The sequence below is a fragment of the Cinclus cinclus genome, chromosome 4 (genome assembly GCF_963662255.1).
Source record: "Cinclus cinclus chromosome 4, bCinCin1.1, whole genome shotgun sequence".
In the NCBI taxonomy this organism is placed as follows: domain Eukaryota; kingdom Metazoa; phylum Chordata; class Aves; order Passeriformes; family Cinclidae; genus Cinclus; species Cinclus cinclus.
In genome coordinates this window covers 61,385,275-61,407,678 of record NC_085049.1, presented here as the reverse complement: position 1 = coordinate 61,407,678, position 22,404 = coordinate 61,385,275, and the positions used below count along the sequence as shown (strand labels likewise).

General features: G+C 42.7%; 1 protein-coding gene across 1 annotated transcript in view; it reads left to right on the top strand.

Annotated features, from left to right (window-relative positions):
- The first annotated feature begins 579 nt into the window (after window positions 1-579).
- UTP20 (UTP20 small subunit processome component) overlaps window positions 580-22,404 on the top strand; it is a 63,193-nt gene continuing 41,368 nt past the window's right edge. The window contains exons 1-18 of the mRNA XM_062491409.1: window positions 580-624; window positions 1,207-1,287; window positions 2,373-2,439; window positions 2,632-2,764; window positions 3,228-3,416; window positions 4,389-4,470; window positions 5,538-5,675; window positions 6,066-6,221; window positions 7,835-7,981; window positions 8,473-8,607; window positions 10,054-10,131; window positions 10,798-10,976; window positions 12,921-13,076; window positions 13,589-13,677; window positions 19,207-19,312; window positions 20,492-20,642; window positions 21,034-21,096; window positions 21,412-21,570. Coding sequence (XP_062347393.1) covers window positions 580-624; window positions 1,207-1,287; window positions 2,373-2,439; window positions 2,632-2,764; window positions 3,228-3,416; window positions 4,389-4,470; window positions 5,538-5,675; window positions 6,066-6,221; window positions 7,835-7,981; window positions 8,473-8,607; window positions 10,054-10,131; window positions 10,798-10,976; window positions 12,921-13,076; window positions 13,589-13,677; window positions 19,207-19,312; window positions 20,492-20,642; window positions 21,034-21,096; window positions 21,412-21,570 — 2,154 coding nt within the window. The remainder of the gene's footprint in view (window positions 625-1,206; window positions 1,288-2,372; window positions 2,440-2,631; window positions 2,765-3,227; window positions 3,417-4,388; window positions 4,471-5,537; window positions 5,676-6,065; window positions 6,222-7,834; window positions 7,982-8,472; window positions 8,608-10,053; window positions 10,132-10,797; window positions 10,977-12,920; window positions 13,077-13,588; window positions 13,678-19,206; window positions 19,313-20,491; window positions 20,643-21,033; window positions 21,097-21,411; window positions 21,571-22,404) is intronic.

Here is a 22,404-nt window from a genome sequence, read left to right as displayed (position 1 = left end):
CCCACACCAAAGCTCCCTCCAACCTTAGCTTCATCTCCCTCCTCACTCACACGTGCTTCCCCTCCCGCGACCGCAGCCGCAGGCAAAGCTCCCGCAAGCCGCGGTAACTGCAAGGGACGACCAGTCCGTAACCATTTGCTCTTGTGCGAAGACTTGGTTTGCACGCGGACGCTTTTGTTTAAATTGTTGAGGTCCCGACAAAAATCCCTACTAAGATCAGAGGGCAGCGGCAGTTTCGGGACGAGCCATGCTGTGGGCTGCACTGTCTTCCCTGGGCACCGTCGCGGCCTCGCCCTGGTACCGAAGCGCCCCAGCCCGCCACCCTGCACCGGAGCACACGGACAGCGGCGGAGAGGGCCCGCCCCGCCCCCAGCTCGCAGGGAATCAATGCCCGCTCGCCGCCCAGGTGAGCCGGGGACGGGAGCGCTCCCGCTCCGGTCGCGGCTCTCGCCCAGCACCGCCCGCCCCTTCCGCCGGCGGTCCCGCCCCTGCTCCCGGCAGCCCGCTCCCGGCATGGCGGCGCCCGGCGCCTAGGGCCGCACGTGTGGGACTCGCTCCGGGGCCCCGGCCGCCGCCACCATGAAGAGCAAGCCCTCGGCCCACAAGTCGGGCAACACTCACCGGGTGAGCGCCCGCCCGAACGCGGCTGCTGGGCGGGGGAAGGGAGCTCAGGCTTCCGCCGTCGGTGTTAGCGCTGTGGTCGTGCCCGGCTGCCGAAGAGGCGCCGCTCAGCGCTGCGAGGGGCCCGGCCCGGCCGAGACCTCGGGGCCGGAGTGCGGCTGCTGCCCCGTGCCCCGCAGCTCCGCCAGCCGGGACCGGCCCTGCCGGGCAGGGGCCGCGCCGCCGCCCTTGTGTGGGAAACTGGCGCAGTTCAATGAAATTAACCGGGGCCTTCGTTCAGGAAGGCTGAGAGCGGGGCGGATTGCTGACGTCTAGGTAGATTTCTCTGCATCTCTTTCATCGTTGATGTGCAGACGCGTGGGCTGCGAGCCTCGGTTTTGCAAGTCGGAGTGGGGAGGTACAGGGTCAGTCCCGCTCCTGGGCGTTTTGCCTTGAACTTCTGGCAGGGCTGATATTGAGGGGTATTATCTGGCAGCTCGTATTTAGAAGTGGGGTTTCTGTTTGCGGTGTGCGTGCTGTGGAGAGAGATTTATGAGGACTGTGCTCAGAATCGAGCAAGAAATGTATTTTTTTTTTCTTTTGCAGTTTCTTACCTTTTCAGAGCGCCTAAGCAACATTAATATTGATATTATTCATCGGATTGACAGAACTGGGAGCTATGCTGAGGTGAGAGTAGCAACTGTGATTATTTTATGAAATCACATCACAGGTAGATATATTCCACAGAAGAGTCACTTAAGAAATTTATTTAGGAGGAAATTGGAAAGAAGCTCCTGCAAGAACTGCTTTTTCTGGAGTCTCATTTCATGCTTTGTTTCCTCTTACTTTTTTACCTGGTTTGCAGTATTGCCATAGAGGCACTTAGGCAGTACCACCTTAATGTCTTCCTTAATGTAGCTTGTGGGCCTGTTTCTGAGCATGAAAGATCCTCCTGTGTCATTTAGCAGTCCTAGGACCACACTTGCAAGGACTTGCAGGTGCTGAGTGGTTGCAATACAATCAGAATTTGAAAATCATAAGTTGGAAAAGACCTCTAAGATTATTGAGTCTGACTGTTAATCTAACACTGTCAAGTTCATGATTAAACCATGTCCCTAAGTGCCACATCTAGTTTTAAATATTTCCAGGGATGATTAGTCAACCACTTCTTTGAGCAGGCCATTCTAATGCTTGACCACCCTTTCAGTGAAGAAATCTTCCCTGATAGCCAGTCTAAACCTCCTCTAGCACAACTTCAGGCCATTTTCTCTTGTCCTATCACTTGTAGCCTGGGAGAAGAGATCGACGTCCGCATGCTGGCAGCATCTGTATAAAGCATGAGCATGTATCTTTATGGACCACAAGGGTCATTTCTGTGTGTCACATAAATCATCTATGATTCTAGTGCTTTGTAGGTTATTGCCACCTGGCCTACTGGGTTGTTTTCTGAAATTCCCCCTCAATAGCTGTGAGGATGCCAGAAGAAGTCCCAAGGCATTGAGCTGGGTGAACTATGGCACAGCATCTTAGATTATCAAGGCCAGTCAACAGAGGTATAAGAAGCAAATATGTAAACAAGTCCTGTCACCAGAAAATATTTTCAAATGTGTTTTGAATATTGAAAGAAAGACTTCTTTTCAGGGAAACTCCTGTTGAAATTAGTCAGAGATTTCTTAGACTATTCTTTAAATGTTTAAAGAACTTCATTTGAACATCTCATCTTTACAGGGCACATTCATTAGGGTTAGTATTCTTAATCTTTGTTTTGGCAGGAGGTTGAAACCTACTTTTTCGAAGGACTGCGGAAGTGGAAGGAACTGAACCTCACTCAGCATTTTGGTATGTCATTTATATTCATGTTTCCTGCTTTCCTTAGACTGCTAAAATATGTTTTTTCTTCATCCAGAGCCTAATGGGAGATTATGGACTGGTTTTTGGACTGGTCTCTGGAGCACTGTTATTCTTTAACACCCTAAATGTTTACCAGGGACTGGACTAATTTTCAGGGCTTCTCTTTTGTTGTTTGAACAGTGCAATTCTACAGTGAAGTGGCCAACAAATGCCAGTCCTTCAACCAGCTGGTTTATTACCAAAATTCTGTTGTGCAGAGCTTGAAGACACATTTGCAAGTTGAAGGCAGTCTTGCTTACCAACCCCTATTAAAGTAAGTATATGGTCACAAAAAGTAGTCATAAGCCTTGATGGTATTACAGTTAAGTATGAGTTGTGTTGTAGGTGTTCTTTATTGTGCCTGAAGAAAATAAGCAATGAGATGCCCAAAGTGGTCATATTTCCCTGATAGAGCTTTATGGTTCTAAGTCTTAAAAAAATATATTGTGACAAGGCAAACAAATTAGCTGGAGTGTTTACTGGGTGTCAGACATTATATTAATGTGCTTTGTTTGATGGTAGTAATTTTTTTTTGTTCACTGCTGTCTGGTTGATTTTTTGAAAATCTTAAGATTCTTGCCCTCCACAGCTGCCTAGTAGGTGGTATTTTTCAAAAAGTGAAAAGTGATGCTGCCTTTCTTTCCAAAGAGACTGTGCTGGATTATGCCATGTTTGACTAGGTTTTTATTGGTTGGTTTTTGAAGTGCCCTAACACTGTTGTATTTTCTGAAACACAGTCTGGTGGTGCAGCTGGCTCGAGATCTTCAGGCTGACTTCTATCCTCACTTTCATGACTTTTTCCTGGCCATCACCAAATTATTGGATACGCAGGACACAGAGCTGCTAGAATGGGCTTTTACTTCTCTTTCCTATCTCTACAAGTATTTGTGGAGACTGATGGTGAAGGACATACACAACATTTACAGGTAAAAGACATATTTAATGTCTGTCTTGATCAGCAGCTGTAGAAGTGTAAATGCCACACAAACACCTGGCTTAATGCCTCAGTATACTTTTTAGCATGCTTTCTCAGCTTTTCTCAGAGGGAAACTGGCCAAACTCCAGGGAGTTACCAATTGCAGGGACTTCTGGGCTTGGGGAGTTCCTGGCCTGCAGGTGGCTAAAGGCTGATTTTGTATGTGCTTGCTGTGTTTTTAAACCTTGCCCAGGTATCTGCTTTTGGCAGCTGCTGTGGCCTGACCCAGTGTGACTGCTTGTTCACTCTTACATTGCTGATGCAGCTGGGCTCTTCCTTTTGACATAGACAGTGGTACCATATTTCTTCCTCCTAATTTCAGTTTGGAACAGATGGAGCAAAAAAATGGTTACAGATTTCCTCCCCAGCCCAGGCTAAGGTGTTGAACATATTGAAAAATGATCTGTTTAGTTTGAGAGAATCTGAGGCACCACTCCCTCTGCAATGAACCTGTGATGAGCCAACTGCCACTGTTACTGATACCATCAAACTGCAAATATTTATCAGCCTTGCAAACTGAATCTTTCAAAACTTTTAAGTGCACAGGAGAGCCTGTTGGCTCAACTGAAATAGAAGTTTGACATATAAATCAACTTTAGTTTCACTTACTGCTGCCAAACATATATCTTGAAAATCTTGATGCTGCAATTAAATTTGTATGGATCTGCAGATTTCAAGGGTATTTCTGATTGTGACTTAATTTGCTGGGCACTGTCATTTGATCTTCTTTGCAAAACTCTTGTTCTTTATGCAGGGAGAGTGGAAAGGAATCTAGATGAGGGAAGGTATTGGCCCTCTCTAGAAGGACAGATTCTTAGTGTTTGTAAAAAGTGGTAATGTAAACTGGAAACAATTTTTGTAACCAGCTGATAGCAATTCCTGCATTTCCCCTAAGATAATGGATTATTTTTTGTCTTTGTAGCCTCTACAGTACCCTGCTGGCTCATCACAAACTCCACATCAGAAACTTTGCTGCTGAAAGTTTTGTCTTTCTAATGAGAAAGGTAAGTGGGATATTTGTACTTTGGTGCTGTATTCATTTTGAGGTGGTTTTTGGATTCAATGCTCAGTCTTAGGTTTTCTCCAGAGGAGGGTTAACAAGACCTGGACTGGCATATGGCATGTCCTCTGTTGTCATTTTTTTTGTCATTTTGGGGTGAGTTTTTTGTGGTTTTGGTTGGGTTTTTTTTGTCATACTGAGAATGTCATGCATTCTGTGTCAGTAGTGGCAAATAGAGGCCTTAGCACTCTCTGTTTAGAGACGTTAAACTGTCTGTAGTTGGTTTATCTAGAAATAGTAAGGAAATTCTGCAAAAGGGAGGCTTGAATTTGTATATGGACGTTTGCCACTGGCTTTTTGATGAATGCTTAAAGGTTTTTGTAAAACTGAAATTCTTGTGAAGTTTTTGCATCACTGTATGTAACATTCGCAGGCAGATCAGCCTAGATCAGACACCAGCCTTTCATGGAGTGGTAATTGTTGGGTTTTCTTTAGTCAAAACATAAAAACACCAGGGTTCTTAGACTGGCTAGCAAGTTTGAGTATCCTCATTTTTCTCCTAAGTTGAAAATGTTAATAAATGCTTAATGAAGCATGTTCATTTGATTGCTTGTTTTTGGAAATCTATGAACTTTAAGTCAAATCCTCAGAAATGGAGGTGTTGAAATACTGGGCCAGAAGTCCCTGCAGTATTCTCAAGTGTGGTTCTAGTTTAGGATGACTGGATTCTGTGTTCAGCTGATACATGTCTCTTTCTCATCAGGACAGAGACTTTTTTTGTTTCAGTTGTGACCAGTTTAACAACACATTTATGCATGTGTTTAAAGTCATGAGAAGAATTAAACCCATATATTTAATCTGCAGTGACCTCAGCAGACCTAGGCACATTCTGGGGCTGTGGGGACCTGTAGTGACTTCTTTCCTTGTGTGGTCACAGAAATAATGAGTTTGAACTGTTGTGGGAAGGCAGGACTAGGAGAACAGCATGATGCTGTGGAGCCTTTTGATTGCCTCTATCCATCTGGCAGCTCTGAATAGAAGATAACATTTTTTTCTCCTTACGTTTTGTAGGTTTCTGATAAAAATGAGCTCTTCAATTTAATGCTCTGTGACCTGGGAGAGCACCCTGAAAAGGTGGAAGGTGTAGGACAGCTGCTTTTTGAGATGTGCAAGGGTGTTCGAAGCATGTTCCACTCCTGTGCAGAGACGGTAAAGACAAAATTGCTGCTTTAATTATTACTGTAATGGGCCCTAGGCAGTGCTCACTGAAATCATCGAGTGTTTTCTCGTTCACCTCAGTGAATCCTTGGTGATAAGCATGTTGGTAATTACTTGGTAGGATCTGAAATACTTCTAAGAATATTTTTTGAGACAGAAAGGTTGTTTTAAATAATTCCTTTGCAATATTCCTGTGTGCTGAAATCAAACTTCTTGCTGATATTTCAGATTTTAGGTGGTAGCCTATTTTATACCCTGTAGTCATTCTAGAGAGAATTGAGATCACTGGACTATTTTAGCAATATATTGCACTAATTAGTTTTAGGATTGCTAGATTTATTTTCAGAGTGTAAGAACATGATATGCTGTTTTCCTGTGCAGGCTATGAAGTTAATTCTGTTGAAACTGGGGCCTATGACCGAAAAAGAAATTGAGCTACCATGGGTAGCTGTTGGAGAAGCCTTTGAGCAAATGATTAGATCAGCTGCAGTGCATATCCATAAGGAGCATTTTGACATTGTCTTCAAGTGCCTGGAGGTACTCTGATTATTTTCTTCTTGCTGTTATTTTTTTATTCATGAGTGACTGAGAAAAAATTTTGCACTTATTGAGGAAAGTATTTGTGTTTTATTGGACCAGAACTTTTTTTTTTTTTCTGCTTTGGAAACTTAAAATACAAAGTCATGGGGAAAATTCCACCCTTCTTTTCTTACTTCAGAGTTACCCTGGTGGTGGTTTTGTGAATGAGAAAGGAACTACTGCAGGTGAGACTTGGAACTCAGTCCTGTGGCTGGGCAAGGGTGGTTTGTACAGTCTGCCTTTGCACATACTGCAGGACCCTCATTGGACTGCAGTGCTTTTTTTATGTTGCTGAACTATTGGTGGTTCAAAACCACTTTATGACAGTAAAAGGGAAGCTTTTTGCCCTACAGATATTTTTAAAGCAAAGAGTTGGGTTAAACCTGGAAATCGAAGTTTGAACCTTGCAGCCAAGTACTGAAAATGAGAATGTTTTCAGTCTGGGTGTTCCTGTGTTGCTGCTTGGGGGTTACACTCTGGTTTGAAGGAGCACAGCCGAGTACCATGGGCTGTGCTGTGTTGGATCAGGGTAGAATAATCAGCAATGACACAGCCTGGCAGTGTGTTTTACTTACCTGACCAATATTTAAAAGTTTGCAGACATCTGGTAGGGGGATTTGCTAAGGGGCATGGAAGCCTCTTGCAACTGACAACAGTCTGTCAGTTGTGCTTCTCACATGAGGGATGAAATGGGAAACTGCAGGAAATGGTTCACATGAGCTTTTTTAGGGTAGTCCTTCCAGCATGGGCAAATAATTCCTACTGGTTCCTCATAGAGACTGCTTTCCTGTGACTAACCAGTTTCCTAGAAAATCCCATCTTGTTCCTGTGGTCTCACCCATATGCTAAGCAGTTTTTACCTGACTGTCATTAGCTACAAATTTGTTTATCACTGAATATTTTGTATTCCTGATGATTTGACTCAGCATCTGCAGTTGTTGCAAAATCTTGGAAATTCGTGATGTATTTTCTTTTTTTTTTTTTTTAATGAGGCTTTTCCTTTTGCCTTGGGAACTGGTGGATACATGGGGATATCTTGCTCAGGGGGAAATATTGATGCAGTTTGTGATAGCTGTCTAAATTGGGTTCTGTTTGTTGGATTAAGGATAGGAGTTTATATCTTCTGGGCAGAAAGAGACACTAATGTAGGATGTATATTGTATGAGTAATCTCTCATTATCCACATTAGCAAATGATGCATAAAGTGTAGAAGTACTTAAATTCTGATAATTCCAGTGAAAGCTGGGTGCTGCCAAGCCATTGTGGGTGTGGAGCCCGATATTTATTTTTGTTTCCTATTTTGTATGTCAAGTGTCGGCCTTTCTGGAGACCCTCATTTTAGGAGTTCCCTGTGCTTCTGACCAAGGAATCTGGGATATGCATTTATGTAAGGGGAATTTCACAGTGTTTCTGCAAGGTTTAATTTGTGGAATATGTATGGGAGACCAAACAATAGTTTGTTGGGCAGCTGAGATGCTGATTCTTTAAATAATGTCCTTCAAATAGCAGTAAGTAAAACAGAGTCTGTTCATTTATCTGAAGCAATTAATTTTCCTATTTTATTTAAACAGGAGTCAATCTTAGATTTGCAGAGGAAAATAACTAAGGTCAACTGCTCTGTGGCTTCAGAGCAGATGGAAAGGATTCTGCAAGCTTATCTGATCTTAGTGGAACATGCAAATGGATCTAAAATCTCACTGCCTGAAGATGTCTGTCAGGTAGGTCAGACTGTCACTAAGATGTGTCAGAGAAATATTGGTTGAATATGGAAGAGGTGTGTTCAGCCAAAGCATTCGTACACATTTTGGATGCATCACCTATCTTAGGATTTGAGTTGAGTGAACAGAGATGTATTTTGAGTATTGCTGCCTCTGATCCTGTGAGATTTTACCTCTGTATTGTAATACTGATGTAGCCCAACTTCAAATGAGCAATGGGGAAAATGGGCTACTGCTTCTAGAGTCTGTTCCTGCCATTGTGGCTGAGACCCACCCCCTTATCAGTGATATAGGGCAGTTCAGCCAGATTTACAAACATTTGACCCCATCAGGATAGATTTAGGGCCTTCAAAGTTCAGTGGGACTATTAGGATTCATTTCTGTGGGCAGAAGCTTGGAGCTCTGTGCCCTTCTGGTACAGGGGCTGTCCAGGCCATTCAGATAATGATTATCTTCATGGACGAATACGAGTTCCCTCCTTTTCATTTCAGGTTTTGATAAAAATGTTACAAACACCGTATCTCTCATCATCTTGCTGCAAGATGCTGCTGAGCACCATTTCTGCATTCCTACTGGCTGAAAATGTTCTGTTGCCAGATTCTTTGACCAGGGAAGCTATTCAGAAGGTAAAAAGGATTGCTGCTTATGGAAGAAATCCCAGACTTCAAATTCCCTAGAGCAGGGTGATTTCTGGACATTATATTTCAAGCTGGGAATTATGCTATAAGGTTCCCTTTAGCCTTTTTGCACAGATAATGTGCAGAAGAAAGAAGCAGCTGCCCAATGTCTTAAATAAAGTCTGATGAGGTCTTGGGATTACCCGACAGTATTACACAGGCTGTCAGTATAGCAATGCCACCATGGCAAACCTCATTGCAATGAAATCCAGGCTCTGATTTAAGCACCTACAGCCTCTGTAGAGAGAGGAAGGAGAGCAGTGAAGAAATACATCCTGGTTCTGGTGATAAAGCAGATCATTGAGTCAAACTTAGTGAAAAAAAATTGCATTTTTCATTTTTTCCGAGCATTTAATGAGCATGCCTTAGCCTTGTGGACAGGGTTCACACAAGTGCAGTTGTGACTTAGAAAGTACAGGGTACAGGGCATATTTCAGTACTACCTTTGCTCCTGGAACATTGACATGATTAGCTGCATACATTCCTATCAAATGTAGTGTTGCAAAGATTAACAGGTGATTGCACTATGGAGTCTGATTCTTTAGTTTTCCTGTTACAGTACATTATAATTTTGCAATTAACGGTGTAGACCATAGTTGTAGTGTGTGTGCAAAAAAATAATTGAAACAAAAATGCCACGCCATTTACAGTAGGAAAGCAAGACTTAAAATTGTTTAAAAAAAGATCAGATTTCCTCTGGTCTTCAGTGTTGACTTGTATTGAAGTAAGATTGGTTCTGCCTGTGGCATGAGGCCAGTTTTTCTCAGGAGATTTCTTCAAACATTTGAGGATATTTGTGTGGGCTTCTGTTAAACTGGGGGAGGTTTAAAGCTGTCCTTGTGTACTGAAGGGTCTGGGAAACAGAGATCTGGGTGTATATTTTATCTTGGCATTGAGGAGTACTGATCCTGAGTACCTCAAAGGACTGTTGCTGTTTTAGATCCTTCAAAAGCACAAGAGGTTCGCTCTGCCCATGAGGTAGTAAACTTTCTGCAACCTGCTACACAGGAAAAATGCTGAGCTGAAATATGTTTTGGGTCTAAGCTTTTTCCTAGCAGTTAGTGTGTCTGCTGCAGTCCTAGAACTTTGAACTTATATTTTCCATATCACACTGGAGAGATAGCTCAATTGTCTTTGCACAGAGACTGTACGATCCAGCAGGGTTTGTCAAAAAGGGTTGTGTCAGTAGGGTTTGTTAAGGACTGCATTTCTGTACCTGAATTGTCACTTGGAAGCAATGCTGCTCTGTGAGCTGGAATTGGCAAGAGAGACAGCCAGAGTATCTCAGAGTTCAAAGCATGCTTGATTTATATATCAGAAAAGATGTCTCATGGGTACTGAAGAACTGATTATGAAATGTCTCTGATTCTGCAACCTCCCACTTGCATCTTGCAGGTGTTTGCAAGTGGATTTGAACGCCATTTTCTTTTCAACTTCTCTGAAGCAATGTTCAGAATGAAACAGTTTGAGAGGGTAGGTGGAAGTGATTGTGCATTATGTTTATTTTTGTTGCTAAAGGGAGCAACTGGACAATCCACAATATATTTACCTGCCTTGTATGCTGAAGGATTGTTGTGTATTGACATGATGTTTATTTAAACTTCTGGCATGATCTGATAAGAAGGAAAGAGGTTACTTGTGCTATTGTATTAAAGTTGTGCAAGGGTTCTCGGAGTTGGGGGAGGTGATAGGTGTCTGTTCACAAAAAGAAGCTTGTCTCTGGGGACTTGAAGAGGGTGAGTGTGTTATGGATGGGAGGAAGAGAATTGAGTTCTGGAGAAACTAAGTGGAAATGAAGAATAAGCCCTATCACTGGTAATCTGGGAGGAAACAAATTAATTAAATTGAGTCGGATGTGAAAGCCAAAACGAGGATCTGGAATGTCCTAGACGACTGGATTTGGTGCAGAGTGAGTTTTTGCATTAAATTGCCATCCCTGCTGGGATAGGAAAATATGCGTGTTGGTGTCTAGGGGCACCAGAACTGGTAAGTCCGATGATTTTCTAGCTTAGTTGTGAGAATTTGGATTTCCCTGTGGTTGGTGTTGTGGGTTTGGTTTGGTTTTTTTGTGGATTTGATGATGATTAAAGAAACTTGCCAATCTTTGACTTTTCAGTTTTTTCTTTTTTGTCTCTTCAGCATTTTCTCCCATGCTTTCTAGAATACATTGAACACTGCTTCTCTGGCACAGATGCCATCACAAAGGACGAGGCTGTGGCAATTCTGGCTAAACTCATTTTGGTGAAAGCAGAGCCTCCTACTATTGGTTCAATGGCATTTGAAAAGTATCCTCTTGTTTTCACTGAAGCATCTGTCAGGTGAGACTTCTCAAGTTTAGCTAACACTAGATGTGTCTGTATGGCTCTAGGCCTGAAGGCAGTGCAGAGCACATAAAAGTTGCCCTCCAGTGTCTTCTGGAGTTGTGCAAATGGCAGCATTGCTGGCAGATTTGCAAACCAAGTGATATAGTAGGATATCACTTTCCTCTTTGAAATTATGTGAGAAAAGATGCCACTTTGGAGAGGTGGTCACTGGTACAAACAGTGTCGTGGTGCCTGTACGATGGGGATCTGTTACACCATCATGCTAACTGCATCCCTTGGCAGTTAATCTTTGTAGTGAGTGCAGCAGTTCAGCTTCTCATCATTACTAACCTCCTGCCTTGTGCTCCAGCTTTTTTCCCTGTATGCGTATGTCTTGTCCAGGAGCTTTCTTGGCAGCAGTACTAAAGTCTTGCCATAGAGCACAGCTGGATATCAAAGGACATATAATTAATCCAGAAGCAGCACTATGCTGGCACAGCTTGACTGCTTTTAGTTGCAAACCTAGCTTGGTTGCAATTAAATGGTTGTTTTCCCCAGAGCCTCTTTGGGAAAATTAGGGGTAACCACTGAAGCACAGAATGACCATTGCTCATCTAATAATAGTGATTTTTCTAGTAATTCTAACTCAGCTAATTCAAAACTTTTGACTTTGTATTGCCTTTTATGTAAGGTTTTATTTTTCCTTAAAGCAGTCTACTCTGTGATTTTTTCCTATTTTTTATTTAATAATAGTGAAAGCATTGAGGTTTCAGGACCAGAAAGCCAAGTCAAAATGATTAAATTTGGTTTTCTTCCCTTGTTTTCTTTGTTTCTTGATCTCTCTGTCTTTCCAGTGGTTTGGAGTAAAGAGCTGCAAGGACCTTGGTCTTCCTTGGACTTTTTTTTTTTTTTTTTTTGTGCTCTTGCAATGTCAGGGGTGTAAATTACAGCCAGGAGACATCTCAAGAGTTGCATACCCCATTTCCTACCTAGTTTTAAATATTCTGATTCTGGAGATTTCTGAGCTGCCTCTGGCAAGTCTGTGCCAGTGCTTTGATATCTTTATACTTACACAGGTGGTTTTTGATTTATTTGTGCTTTTTGGCTTTTGGGGATTTTGTTGGGTTGTTAGGCTTTTTTCCCCCAGTTCTTAGTGTGTAACTTACACCTTCTTTATGGCAGTTTAAAACCCTTGCTGCTTATCTTATCTGCTGGAAGCATAAAGAATAGAATATTTCTTACTCTTTGCATCAAACTTTTAAAAATAGAAAAGGCTTTCATTGTCAGTCAGGTCTGAGATCTTCTTTCTCTGGACCAACAATTCTAATTCTTTGAGGTTTATCTCATAAATGTTTTTTCTTAAGCCTCTAATGATTCTTACTGTTGGCTTTTTATGAGCTTCTGTATTTCTTGAAGGGTGAAGCCTATGCAGCCTTCTAACCTATGATCTTGCAAGCACTGGGTGCTGCACATGGAGTGTGAAGGACTCCTGTTCATATGTTCCAGTATGGTGTCAACCCTTTCTGCCTGCAGATAGGCTTGTGGATTTGGGCTCGCCTTGTGTTTCCTTTTAAGTTCCAAAACTTTCACCTCACTGTTTTGTCATCCAAGTCAGTGTTATCATGGTTTATTAACAGCAGCTGTGGAGATGACTCTCAGGTGTTCCTAGAGTCTATATGTCCCAGTTGTGAGGGTGTCCAACTGAGAAGCAGTGTCTTTTCTTCTATAAATATTATTTGAACTTGAAATAAAGAGCTGACATTTCTTGTCATGTTTTGTGCTCTTCAGCATGACTAGATGTTTTCTGCAGTAGTGGTTATTGAGAAGAAAAAGATCCCTTGTGTTGTGCCAGTCCTTTTTGCTCGAAATAGACTATGTAATTTTGAATATCATAGAAGCAAAAGGAGCAATCTCTGATATGCAGTGGTGGGTTACTAAAATGTTTGGTTTTATTTTTAGCTCTAATACAAGGCAACAAACAAGTAAAAGGCAAGGAGAAAAGGCGGAAGTACCAGTGTTGGATCATGTACTGTCTTTAATGCATTTACCAGAGAAGGAAGACATCACTGACCTTTCACAGGCTTGGGTTGCCTTGGTTGTACTGCCACATATTAGGTAAGGGATATTCTAAGGTACTGTTGTCATGTAATACTGTCTACTTTCTTACTGCCTGTTAGCTGGTTTTCTGTAAGAAATCAGTTTAATAAGTAAAGAACAATAATTACTAGTGCTAGGCTTAGGAGACCAGGGTTAGAAGACAAAAACAAGTGCTGTTTGGAAATACCATGAGTCAACAGCAAAGACAGAAATAGAATATCAGCTTCTTGATTGCCTACTCACTAAATGTGGTGCTTTAGTATAGAGATGTTCTTGACACATTTCATTTTGTGTGCTTTAAGCATTATCCTCTCTCAACAGTATTTTTTCAGTAATTATTGAAGGACTAGTTAGAAAGGAGTGAATGCTACAATTTAAATTGTGAAGCAGAAATAGCAAAAACGTTTTGGTGCTGGTTTCAAACTTGGAATGATCTACCTGTAATCCAACAGAGATAAATGTGATAGAAAGCTGTTATACGTAGGTGTCAATGTAACAGAAATAAAAGTGTTCCTATTTATTTTGAACAGACCAATGAACAAAGACCACATTCTGCCTCGTGTGACAAGTTTTATAGACTCTCTCTTCACAGCCATTGACAAAGGAAGCCTCTGCAAAGGTCAGTTACAGTTACCTCCTGTTTATTTGCTTTTTGTTGATATATAAAAAAATAAGAGCAGTTTTTCTGTTTGCAAAAAGGTGAAAATGAATAGTGGTATTATTGTATCCAAAATTACTTACCAGCTTGACTAAAACTGGAAGAGCAAAGCCTGGGAGGAAACCTCCAGGAAACAATTCTGCATTTGCTGTTCATAATAATGGTGGGGTGATGGGCATCCTACATAGTGGAAAATAGAGGTAATGGGGAAGGAAAAGAAGAAAGTGAGGAAAAAAGAGGAAGGAAATATATCAACCAAATCCAGGCTGAAGCTGTCAAGTGAAGGAGAGACTGTTGACTCATTAAGCTCTAATTCAAGCGTATAGTGCAAAGTTTAGTACATTACCTTCTATCACTTAATAGCCACACATCAATAACTGCTATAAACTCAATCTAGCATACTCCAATTAAATGCCATCGTCTCAAACCCTTTGAGCTCCATGTTGGGTGGCAGCTAAGCCCCACACAGCTGCTCACCTGCTCATACTTGCCCAGTGGGATGGGGCAGAGAGTCAGAATAGTAAAAGTGGGTAAGTTTGTAGACTGAGATGAAGGTGGTTTAATAGGTAAAACAAGAGCCATGTATTGAAGCAAAGCAAAACAATTCATTTACCATTTCCCATGGCTGGGCAGGAAACGTTCAGGAAAGCAGGGCTCTGCCATGCATAATGGTGACTTGGGAAGACAAACACTATTGCTGTGAACATTCCCCACTTTATCTGCTGAGCATGACCATGTGGTCTGAAATATCCCTTTGGTCAGTTGGGGTCAGCTGGATGTGTTCCCTCCCAACTCCTTGTGCACCCCCAGCCCACTCACTAGTGGGCTGGTATGAAAAGCAGAAAAGGCCATGATGCTTGTGAATGCTGCACACTGATAAAAAAAACATCCCTGTGTTGTCAACACTATTTTCAACGCAAATCCAAGCCAGAGCCTCATACCAGCTACTATGCAGAAATTCAGCTCTATGCCAGCCAAAGCCAGCATATTCACTGCCTGTTAGTCAATACCATTTATGTCATGCTCAGGTAGCACATTATCCAATACAGCCTCGTTGTCCACCCCTTCCCCTCTCATCCTTTGATGTAATATCATTCTCTTAGTCTGTGGACCACACCTGTAAAATATTTGCAGAATATCCACTGTGTTCATTTAGTCCATAAATCTGGTCTCCATCTGTTACAGTGGTCACCCAGGACAGGATGGTTGGTGTCTTGGGTGGAATTGTTTTCCACCAGAGTCAGCTCATGTTAATTCACTGTTGCACTTTCACTGCTTCTTGTAAAGCTTGTCCTCCCACCAGCTTGGGTGGTTCCTGCTATAGTAATTCCTACAACATGCAACTTAAACCTACAACAAGCAATTAAAATAGGTTACAATAATTTAAAGTTTTGTCTGTTATAGTCTCCACCCCAGTCCCTTTGGGCCAGGTCACAGGGCTTAACATTGCAATGAGCTCCTTCCCTTGCCCCTGCTTTGGTTTGGACTTAACCACGGTCTCGTTAGGGGAGTACCTGCTCCAGGTGGAGTCTCACCTATGAGTCCCAGATTCTCCTGGGGTATACCTGCTGCGGTGTAGACTTCTCCATCACCACAGGTGCTTTGGGGTGCACCAGTTCCAGGGCAGCCTTATCCATGCACCACAGTGCCTTCAGAGATATAGCTGCTCCAAATGTTGCCTTGCCCATGGCTGCTCTCCCTCTGGAGTGTACCTGCTCTGTTGTGCACTAGTCTGTGGCCACACACTTTGAGGTGCTCCAGCATGCATAGCTGGTGATGCTTCCCAGTGTACCTGCTGCAGCATGGACTTACCCACAGGCACAGATGCTTCAGGTGTACTTTCTCCAGCATGGACTTATCCTTGGGTCACAATTCCTTCAGAGGTATACCTGCTGCAGCATAGACATAACTAAAGCTTTGAGAGTACGTGCTACTTTGACATGGATTTAACCACAGCCACAGATGCTTTGGGGTGTCCTGCTCCTGTGTGGACTCATCCATAGGTCCCAGTTTGATTGACTCAAGTTCGCACTGGAGTTCAGCCTGGGTGGTACAACAGGACAAAAATAGCAGCACTGCCCTGGCCACCTGCCCACCTGGGTGCATTGCCATGGCTGTTATCAAAATGTTCCCAGGTACAGCAGAGAAGGATGATAAGCAATACAGCACTACACCTGTGAAAGCAAAAAGCAGTCACTGATGGTCAGTGGCTGCTAATATACAGTAAGACATGCAAAGCCTATGGCAGGCACAGAAGCTTGCCAATTAATAGTTAAACAGCAATAACAGCTATCAACCAGGGTTCAATCTGGCACATTGCAATCAAATCTGTCTTATCTCTAACCTTGAAAGCCACATGTTGGGTGCCAGAAAGGATTGTTGTATCAACCTCAGCCAGCAACTAAGCCCCACACAGCTGCTTGCTTACTCAGCAGGGATGAGGGTAGAGCATCAAAAGGGTGAAAGGGAGAAAACTCATGGGTTGAGATACAGGTAGTTTAACAGGTAAACCAAAAGCCATGTGTGCAAGTGAAGCAAAACTGGGAAGTCATTCACCACTTCCCAAGGGCAGGCACATGTTCAGCTATCCCCAGGAAAGTAGGGCTCCATCACTCATAGCAGTTACTTGGGAAGACAAATGTCATGCCTCCTTCTTCCCCCTGTCTTAAATGCTGAACATGGTGCCATGTGATAGGGGATATCTCTTCTGTCAGGGGGGTCAGCTGTCTCAGCTGTGTTCCATTGATTTTGGCTGGGGTAGAATTAGTTTTCATCATGGTGGCTAGTATTGGGGCTGTGTTCCGAATTCGTGCTGAATACATGGTTGGTAATACAGAGATGTTTTTGTTGCTGTGGAGCCTACTGCTGCTGCCAAGGCCTTTTCTGCTTTTCATGCTGCCACACTGGCAAGGAGGCTAAGGGTACGTGGCAGGCTGGGAGAAGGCACAGTCAGGACAGGTGACCCCAACTGACCAAAGGGACATTCCAGACCCTCTCACTTCATGCTCAGTATATGAATTGTGGGGAAGAAGGAAGAAGGGAGGGAACATTTAAAGTGATGGCATTTGTCTTCCCAAGTCACTACTGCATTTGATGGGGCCCTGCTCTCCTGGAGATGGATGAACACATTCATGCCCATGGGAAGCAGGTCCTTACTCTGTTTGGTTTGTGTGCATGGCTTTTTGCTTTATCTCAACCCATAAGTTTTCTGGCTTTTACCCTTCTGATTCTCTCCTTGATCCTGCTGGTGAGGGAGTGGGCAAGTGGCTGCAGGGGGTTTGGTGGTTGGCTGGAGTTAAATGACAGCACCCCTCCCAAAGCCTTGTGTACCCCCAGTCTCCCTACTGGTGAAATGGGGTGAGAAGCAGGAAAGGAGCAGGGGAAAGCCCTTGGTGCTGTGTGAGTGCTGCTCGTCTGTAACAGAAACATCCTTCTGTTAGCAGCAGCTTCCAGCACAAATGCAAAACTGAGCTCCATACTAGCTACTATGAAGAAAATTCCACCCAAAACCAGCATACTATCTCTGACCCAAGTGACACCATCAATTCTAAATGCTTCATCTTTCCTCGAGGAATAGATGGTCACTAGTTGTCTTCCTCCTCTGACCAGAAAAAAAGCAGTTCTCTGAGCCTGTGTAGTACAAGACTCTGAATTGTTACTCTAAGAGCCAGAAAGTATTTGGCCATGTGACAAACTCTAAACAAGTTTTAGAATGCCCCAGGCTGAGTGTTTGTTGTTCCTTTGTTTGTAAGGGCTGTCATTTTCCATTTATAATACCTTTGTTAATATTCTTAAACATATCCACCAATCATCTCTGTTGCTTTTTCTTCTTTAAAGAAACTTTGTAAAGCATGGCTCTTTCTCATTTAGGCCTTTCTTTTATTATATTTGCAGGATATTCATGCTGTCATGATTGTTTTATTGGTAATGTACTTAGCCTAAAAAAGGAATATCTAAAATTTCTTTTCTTGGGTCTCATCTTTGCTGACAGTGGTAGCAGCTCTTCTCAGGCTCTTTGTGCTTGCCAGAAGCACATTGCTACTTCTTCCTTTGTTGGTAAGGGAAAAGAAAATAAATGCATCCTCAGTCCTGTACTCATGCCTCCGTATTACACTTACTTGCTTGGTTTTCTTCACCCTTCTCCAAAACTAGGGTTCCTGGATGCTTTTTTTCATCCTCTGGCATTCTTTACACCTCCATGATTCCTGAAATACCTTCACCTTCTGCTAGGACTCCAGTCTCCTCTCACTGCCTGTGCAAAGCTCCCAGTCCTGTGCTCCATTTGACATTCCTGGCCTCTGAGCCCTGAGGCAAAGTGCAAGTTCCAGAACTGGGTGTTTTTGGTGTTCTGGTTGCTGTGGAGTGCCAGGAAACGGGCTTGAAAACTGGGTCAGAGCAAGTTATTGCTCTTCAGAACCAGCATGGAAGTGGTTTCCTTATTGCTCCCACAGGTGTATCTGTTGTGAGGTGGAAGCTGCTATCTTTTTCCAGCATGAGCACACTGCTACCAAAGGGCATGCAGATTGCAGTGTAGGAGCTGTCCCTACACTATAGATACTGAAAGTTTCCTCCTCATAGTGCTTGATGTTTCTTCTCTCTTTGAGGAGCTCCTTATGGAGGTTAATGGTTAGCAGGATCTGGCACATACCTGGGGAGTTTAGCAACTTAGAATAGAGGGATGTTTTCAGAGGAATAAATAGGATATGAATGCTCACTTCCCTTTCTTTTCCATTGGTAGCATATAAGACAGTTTTATCTTTTAAAAACTTTCTTTAATTTACCTGGTTTAGGAACAGTATTTCTTCAGTCTGAGAAGAGACGAAGGAGGGGATTTTTTTTTTTTTTTAAAGCAACCAATTTGCTAGCTTAAAAGTGTGAGGAGAAAGGAATTGCCCTTTCTTGCCTGGCAGGGCATTGGCTATCATGTGCTTCTGGGAAACTCTCCAGCCTTAAAGGAGTCAGAGAGTTTTAGGAAGGGGACAGAATTCAGCAAACCCACATGCCATTCACTAACATATACTCAGTCTTTAGGTACATGGGACAGTTTTGAAGATCTTGCACAGCCAAAGTTCCAGAGTTTATAGGCACCTGTGTGGTGGTAGTACCAGTATATATTTTTGCTTTGGTTTTTTTACATTCATACCAATTTGGCAACAGTTCTTTCTTTTTAGCAGAGTGCTGTCTGTGACTCCTGCCACAATGCTTAGCTCCAGATCCCTGCTTTCTCCACACATGGGTGTGATGGAAACATGCAAACTGGAAGCTGTCACAGCTTTCAATGCTGGCTTGTTGGAGGAGGCACTTTGATAGCCAGGGAAGCACTTCTTTTATGTGTTATGATTGTGTGTTATGGTTAGAAAATACGCATGCTAGTTCTGTGTACCTTATTTCTCTGACTGCTGCCTTTCAGGATGGGCAAGCACCATACAAGCGCAAGTCACTGAGAGCTGAGTAAATTTACAAGATGTTCTTGTTCTTTTTCTGCTCCAGGAAACCTGTTCGTGGCCTGCCAAGCTGTAAGTACTCTACTTAGTTTGGTGGAGTCTGCTGAAGTACTCCATTTGTTACCTGTGGAGCGTGTCAAGAGCTTGGTGACGTAAGTAAACTTTGCCTGTTCTGTGGTGCTTCATGGTTTTCCTTGGTAGGGCAAAATTTTATTTTGCTTTTATATAGGAGCTGGTTAAATGCTTCTTTGCATGCTGCCCATTCTGTTATGCTGGTGCATTGCTTCAGTATTGTGGTTATGTAATGGAGTGGAGTTGTAGGCACTTTTTTTGGAGAACCAGGTAAATGTAGTTCCTGTTCAATAACATTTTCTCTGTAAACTGATGCTTTCTTAGCTGCAGGGTAGTATGTCAGATAAGTTGGTTCTAGTTTTACATTGGAGTGCTACACTGGTTCTAGTTTTAATTTGGAATGCTACACGTAGTAATCCTGTGTTACATTATAATGATAGAAGAGACAGGAACAACACTTTCTGAGCTGTGTCAACAGGCAGAGTTTGCTCATGGTTTTGGGATTCCACCATGTCCTTACATATCCATGTTTGTGCTTGCTCCACAGTGGGAGGAGACTTTGTATACTCAGTTTTATTCATTTTGACTCTATTTAATTTATAATTAGCACAGAAAACTTTCTGGCTGCAGGGATTTAGGAAGACCATTCATCTCTCTCTAGCATCTCCAAGTCTTTGGTGGCTTGAGCTTCAAAACATCCTGTTCATTTAGGAAGTTATGGTGCTCATATCTGAGGCATGATGGAAATAAAACAAGTTGCCCAGATCAGGCAGGAATTATTGACAGTGAACTTTAGCCTAATGCTTTCCTCCTAGCTCTGGACAGGGGATGTGAAACCTGTTTGGAGCAAGGGATGTAAGGTAGCAGAAGGAAGCAGACAGGATTCCTGGGTTCTCACCTAAGACTAGATTATTTCTCTTCAGTTGAAGTTGATCACTGACTGAGCACCTGGGGAGTAGCAGAAGCCCTTGTGTGACCTATGCAGTTTATTATCTGCAGCTGTGTGTCCAGCATGCAAGTCTCAGCTTGACAAGCCTGATTAATGCAAAGGAGGAATCTCATGGCTTGGTCTGTAATGGGTTTTACAGCTTCAATTCATTGTGCTGGTGAAGTCTGACTTCACTGGCCTGCTGGTGCAACCACAGTCTGCAATAGTGGTATTTTTCCTTAATGTTGTAGTCATCACTACTGCCTTATTTTTAAATACCAGTGTTGCTGCAGTGCTTGCTTTATGCTAATAAAATCATCCATTGTTTTAGCACTTTCCCTTCAGACCCCTCTGCCTTGCTGTTGGCTGATCTCTATTACACGAGGTTGGCATTATGTGGCTGCCAGGAACCCCTTTCCCAAGGGAACCTAATGGACTTGTTTGAGAAGTTGCATCCTAATATTTCAACTGGTGTTTCCAAGGTAATCTGCTGTTTTGAGCGCACACAAAGAAATCTATATTTTAACAATAGGACATAAGTAAACTTAGTTAAATGATAAAGTCTGAAGGGAGAAGCATTTAGACTGTGTAAAACTATTACTTCCATAGTGTCTGCTTAGACCTGTGTCAATGAGGCATGAGTTAACAGAGGTTAACTGTTAGCCCTGTCAGCCTTGCCTCTTCCCTAGAAGTAAATCAGGGCAGGACCATAGTGCATTCACTTCTAATTGCCTTCTAGACTACAAGAATTCATCTGTTTCTCAGCTCCAAGGTGAACCTAGTGAAATCAGTGAGCTGTACCAGACATTAACCTCTCTGTAGGTGTGTATGTGTCAATTTATATTGCCTGACATATGTTTCTGCTTGGAATAGGTCCGGCTGTTGACGGTTCGAATTCTAAACCATTTTGATAATCCACCCTCTGCACAGATTGAGGTAGGGCTAAAACTTTTCATTTGGCATTTCAAAGCTATCTGTGTTGCATGTTTTGTGTGAAATGTTATTCACACAGAATACAAAATGTATCTGGTAGAGGTGGTCCTCTGCTTTTGTGCTTTTACATTCCAGTTTTATTTCTTTGTCCCCCACCTCCTGGTGTTTTCAGATGTGAGCCTAAATGGTGGAAATCAGAGCAAGTCCTTTGACTTTGTTCTTTTGTCTAGAATGGCCGTGAGTCTGCATAGCATTTTTAAAGTACTTTTCAATGAGATAAAGGTACTCTAACAGAATCCATGTCACTTGCTTGTTCAGGGTGATGGCACAGGGGAATTCCAGCCAGTATTTACCATATTGCTCCAAGCAGAACTTGTGCCAGCAACAGTGAATGATTACAGAGAGAAACTTCTCCATTTGAGGAAACTAAGATGTGACATAGTGCAGCCTGCAATTCCAAGTGGATCTTTGCAGGAGGTAAGGATTTATTGTCAAAAAGCAGTTGTCACATTCCTTTATTCCAAGAGAATGTTCTTATTCCATCACATGGATTGCAGAGTTTTTAATGAGAGTGCATCACAAAATCAATTCACAGATTATGTTTTAGAAAACTTACTTGTTAGGGTTCACAGCTCCTACTGTCCTCAAGAGCATTGTGTTTAGTAGAACAACAGTGGTATCTAGATAAATGGCCCACAGTCAGATTAATCCGGGTTTGATGTGATGGAAAGGCAGGCAAATGATTCCAGGGAGAAGTGAGTTCTGAGCAAATTTAAACTCATGACCTTGCCAGTGTGGTTGAACATTGGTAGGACTCCCACTGGCCATTGGTGACCTCACTTCTGGATCTTGCTTCAGTGGGAAGGAAATTCTTTTATGCCTGGGACTGTTGAATCTCCTCTGCTGCTGAGCTAACGGGAGCCTCACACCCATGAAGGAAGGATTATAGGTTACTCCTCCTCCATGTAGCTCAGCAAGGAGCCAGTCTAGAGAACATGCTATTAGGCCTAGTGCAGTGAATGCTCCTCTGGGCAAACTTTCATCTTTCTGAGGTCCTTCTTTTTGCTGTGGCAGCACTGAAGTTGGAGTGAGAGACAGTCCAGATCATCTGTGCTGAACTGGTTTTTCCATATTCAAGTTACTTTGGTATAGTTATGAGATCTCAGTGTAGCTTACAGTAATTGGTTCTAGATTTCCACATGAAGCTATGAGAAAATAAATGATTGATTATGTGTGTGACTTCCTTCATCTCTTGTAGCACTCCTGAGAACTTCCATGATCAAAGTTTCCTCTTGGAGAGGAAGAAAGGTT